This window comes from Diaphorina citri, unplaced genomic scaffold (genome assembly GCF_000475195.1).
Source record: "Diaphorina citri unplaced genomic scaffold, Diaci psyllid genome assembly version 1.1 scaffold830, whole genome shotgun sequence".
NCBI lineage: Eukaryota > Metazoa > Arthropoda > Insecta > Hemiptera > Psyllidae > Diaphorina > Diaphorina citri.
The window spans coordinates 126,793-131,672 of NW_007378262.1; the positions used below are offsets into that span (position 1 = coordinate 126,793).

The window sequence follows — 4,880 nt, forward strand, 5'->3', positions numbered from 1 at the left end:
TGCTGCCATAACTGATCAAGATTATTGATACCCTAACTTCATTCAGTAATTCCATCAAAATTGCAGGAATCACGTGATTTACTGATTCTTCCACCGTACTTGCCTGGTTACAAACTCCCCCTTACAAACTGAAAGTTTACGTTGCCACTCGTGTTGCTGCCATAACTGATGTGGTATCTCCATCCAAGTGGAGACATGTACCTTGTACCCACATCCCAAAACCCAGCTGATCTTGCTACTAGAGGCCTATTACCTTCTCAAGTCATGGAAAGCTATGACTTCTGGTTCCATGGCCCAGAATTTCTGAAGGAAAACTGTTCTGCCTGGCCTGACCTACCTATTGTTCCATCACTAGAAACTCTCCCAGAAACTAAACCAAAGGTGGTTCTCTTAGCTGAACACAAGGTACCTGAAATGGTAACCTTCATGGAAAGATTCTCATCACTCACCAAGTTGAAAAATACTGTTGCCTGGATTTTACGCTTCAAAAAGAATTGTCTCCTAGAGAAGCAAAATCGAATGTATGGCCCGGCCCATTAACTCCTCAAGAAACTGACAATGCCTTGACTAGCTGTGTAAAAATTCTCCAAAAACTCCATTATCAAGATGTTATTTCTAACATCATACAAAGGAAAGAAAATGAACCATACAAGGGTCCCTTGAAGAATTTGTCTCCGTTCCTGGACCCCTCGGGTACTCTCAGGGTAGGGGGCAGACTAAAGAATTCACCCCTCTCCTATGATAGTAAACACCCAATGTTGTTGCCCGCTAAGACCCATTTGGCTAAACTTGTTGTTGATTACTTCCACATATTTGCTCTGCATGGCAACCCCAGAATCATATTAAGCCTCATTCAAAGAACTCTGTGGATTGTTGGTGCTCGAAACTTGATCAAAAAACAAGTTTTCTCCTGCCTCAAGTGTTACAAGCTCTCTGCATCTACACGTCAACCATATATGGGAGATATTCCAGTGTCCAGATTTGCCCAAGGTAGATGTTTCATTAATACTGCCATTGATTTTGCCGGCCCGTTCTTACTGAAGACTGGCACCCGTCGCAACTCACCCATTGTCAAGAGTTATATGGTTGTCCTTGTTTGCATGGCATCAAAGGCCGTTCATCTGGAACTAGCCAATTCACTGACCATGGAATCCTGTCTAGCTGCTATAGACCGGTTCATTGCCCGCCGTGGTAAGCCCTGTCACATATACTCCGACCAAGGGAGTAACTTCAAGGCTTCTGCTCGTCACCTCACCGAAGTTCAAAGTTATTTGAAGATTGCAAATCCCAAGCTGAATGAGCAGCTCAGTTCTCGTGGTATACTTTGGCATTTTCATCCACCTGGGGCTCCTAACTTCTCCGGACTTGTTGAAGCTGGCGTCAAATCTGCCAAGTATCATCTCAGCCGCATAACCGATGGACGTCCGCTCTATCAAGAAGAGCTCACTACCCTTCTATGTCAAATAGAAGCAACGTTGAACTCACGTCCTCTTGGTCACTTGTCAACTACGCCTGACGATGGATTCGACTATCTTACCCCTGGACATTTCCTTACCGGTGCTCCACTCTTGTCTCGTCCTGAATTTGACCTCACTGACGAAGTTATCACTCCACTTTGCCGGTGGAAACTAATCACAAAAATGAACCAAACCTTCTGGAAAATATGGCTCAAGGAATACTTACACACCCTAATCCAACGCACCAAGTGGCACCAGAAGACACCCAACCTACAGCCTGGTGATCCTGTCTTCATCATTGGTGAAAATGTACCGCCAAGAGACTGGCCTCTTGCTCGTATCATCCAAGTGTTTTCCGGCACTGATGGGATTGTGCGCGTAGCCCAAGTCAAAGGCCCTCACGGCTTACTTACCCGTCCAATTAGTAAATTGTGTCCATTGCCTGTTCTGCAATAACTAATAATAAAATTAGTATTGCCTCAATTCTTACAAATTTGGTACTTGCAGTAATTAGGTAATTATTTGCATTATTGTATTCAGCATTTCATTGCTTGTAAATACTACTTACCCGTCCAATTAGTAAATTGTGTCCATTGCCTGTTCTGCAATAACTAATAATAAAATTATTATTGCCTCAATTCTTACAAATTTGGTACTTGCAGTAATTAGGTAATTATTTGCATTATTGTATTCAGCATTTCATTGCTTGTAAATACTGATCATCATTATTGTTTCTATCCTTGTATTATTTGTAAAATATGTTATACCTCCATACAGTCCACTATTGCCATATTTTGTTCACTAGGATTATTACCATTGTTTCATCACCATTAAGTGATGAAATGTTAATAAAATTTTTGCTTGTAAATTTTTGTTCATGTTAATTTTTTGTTAATCCATGTTAATTTTTGCTCATTTATTGATTCCTTATGGTTTCAATTACGTTGCTCTGCATTCTAAAATTAATTCTAATTTGGTAGGGGGTAATGTTTAAGTGTCCCCTATATTCGGGGATGATTTCCTCCATGGGTTATTTTGTCCCCCCCCCCATTCATTCACGCCATTTGGCAACGCTGTAATTTTAGTAGTCTCGTTTTGTCACCACCACCTAGCTCCTAGTTCACCATTTTTCTTCTTTTAATATACCATTGTTTTTTGCCAAAAATTACCTAATATTGTTGTATTTTCACCCCCACCTTAACAGTCAGAATCTGTTCCACTGGGCCCTGCTCCTCCAGACAATTGGCGTGATACTTTCTCAATATGTTGAGCAGTAATGTCTACATGAATCATCATGGGTAACTCCGGGCATTCAATAGACAGATTTCGCAACGCATTTTTTTTTTTGGGGATCGGGACGATGCTCGACGAGTTTTGGTTTCTGCGCATGACACACATTATGGGGTTTTGAACACGGGGATCGGAGTTCAAACCAAAACACGATGTTTTGGCTTGAACATGGGGATTTTTTTTCACTCCTAATCAGATCAATGCTTTTCTTGAATCCTTAACACAAGCCGATTTCTCTCCAATTTACCACCTCCCTCATGTCGATGAACAACTATCCTTCTTCTATGACACTTTCCTCTTTCTCTTTAATTCCCACTTCCCTTATAAAACCGTCTCATTAGGTAGGAGAGGGAGGAGAGATTGGATTACAAAAGGTATTCGCGTTTCTAGTGAGAACAAGCGCTCGCTTTATCACTTAAGCCTATATATTCGCGATCCATCCTTCCTGTGCTATTATCGTACATACTGTAGGATTCTTCGGAAGGTGGTGACGGAGGCTAAGAGTAAATCTACAATCCAGAAAATAAAACAAGCCCCGCAAAACAAGAAAGCTAAAACCATCTGGACAGTCATAAAAAGCCACTCAAAATCCAACAAGAAGAAAACAGCAAATACTTACAAATTGAAGATGGGCGATAATCTTATTGAAAATCCAACAGCTGTGGCTAATACCTTTAATAAGTACTGGATAAACATAGCACAGGAAATATCCAAATCTTCTCCTCCCCCTCCCCCTTCGACTACATCTCCCCATACGCCACCTTCTTCTTCTTCTCCTTCTTCTTCTTCTTCCCTCCTTCTATCCCATATTCCTCCTTCTTCATCTTCTCTTCCCTCACTATCTTCTAACTCTTATTTACCCCCCTCCTCTCTTCTTCTCCCTTCTACTTCTTCTCATCCTCTCCCTTCTTTCTCTTTTTCTTCCTCTTGCCTTCCTCCCCACTACTTTTCTTCTTCTTTTGTCTCGCGTTCTTTTTCTCCTTCCCCTAATTTCAATCCCTTCTCCTCTCGACATCCCCCTTCTACTTTTATTCCCCCTCTCCCATCTTCTTCTCCTCAGGTCCCTTCTTCAGCTTCCATCCCTTCCTTCAATCTTGCCCCCTGCTCTCCCCTAGAAATCATTAAAATAGTCAATGGCCTGCAAAATAAAACCTCATGTGGGGAGGATGATATCCCCATGATAGTGATCAAGAAAGTCATCCATCCTATTTCAGGTCCTTTATCTTTTATCTTCAACTCATCCTTCTCTACCTCAACCTTTCCTACATTGTTTAAAAACGCCGTCATAACACCCATACATAAAGGAAAGGGTGTTATGACGGACTTAAACAATTTCCGTCCCATCTCCCTCCTAAATAATTTCTCCAAAATACTAGAAAAGCTGGTTGCATACCGCATCTCCACCTACCTTGAACATCATAACCTTCTGGTGGAGCAGCAGTTTGGATTTCGCCATGGTCGCTCTACCTCTGATGCCGTAGCTCATTTTCTACAAAAATTGGACAGGATTTTGGCTAGTGGTCAACACGCCATTGCTATTCTGTGCGACCTGACCAAAGCTTTTGATTGTGTTGACCACGCCCTCCTCCTGTCCAAACTTCCCTCTTTTGGCATCAGAGGTCCTACCCTCCATTGGATCGAGTCCTACCTTTCAAACCGCCACCAGAAGGTTAAAGTTCCAAACCCTTCTCCTCCACCTGTTATCTCTACTTCTACTTCTTCCAACTCCCCTCCTTCAAACCCCTCCTTCCTCCTCCCCACCTCCCCCCACTCTCCCCCTACATCTCTCTACCCTAAACCATCTTCTGCTCATAACCAATTCTCATCTAATCTATCATCACTATCACATTCTCTATCTCCTACATCTCATTCCATCTCCCCTTCATCCCTCCCTAACACTTCCCCCCCTCCCCTCCCATGTCTCTCATCACGAACTGGCCCAATATACACGTCACCATACAACATCAACCATGCTCAACCGACTTCCACCTTCTCCAACTCCTACCACTCAAATCCCCTCCCCCCGCCCTCATCCCTCCCCTCCCCTCACAACCCTCCTCTCCCTCCCTCTCATATAAACAGTACTACATCCCTGCCACCTACTAGTTCTGGTTCTAGCCTCACTCTAACACA

At 42.8% G+C, this 4,880-nt stretch overlaps 1 protein-coding gene across 1 annotated transcript; it reads left to right on the top strand.

The window, feature by feature from the left end:
* Positions 1-264: 264 nt before the first annotated feature.
* LOC103512370 lies at positions 265-1,913 on the top strand. Its single transcript, XM_017445384.1, has 2 exons — positions 265-496; positions 607-1,913. Exons 1-2 carry the CDS (start codon positions 265-267, stop codon positions 1,911-1,913), a joined length of 1,539 nt encoding a protein of 512 aa, XP_017300873.1.
* Positions 1,914-4,880: the final 2,967 nt, after the last annotated feature.

Bases quoted from the DNA above. Each gene is read 5' to 3' on its own strand.
- LOC103512370 (XM_017445384.1), top strand. From the start codon at position 265: ATGGAAAGCTATGACTTCTGGTTCCATGGCCCAGAATTTCTGAAGGAA. The intron at 497-606 runs GTCTCCTAGAGA...TCCATTATCAAG, and splicing joins TTTACGCTTCAAAAAGAATT to ATGTTATTTCTAACATCATA.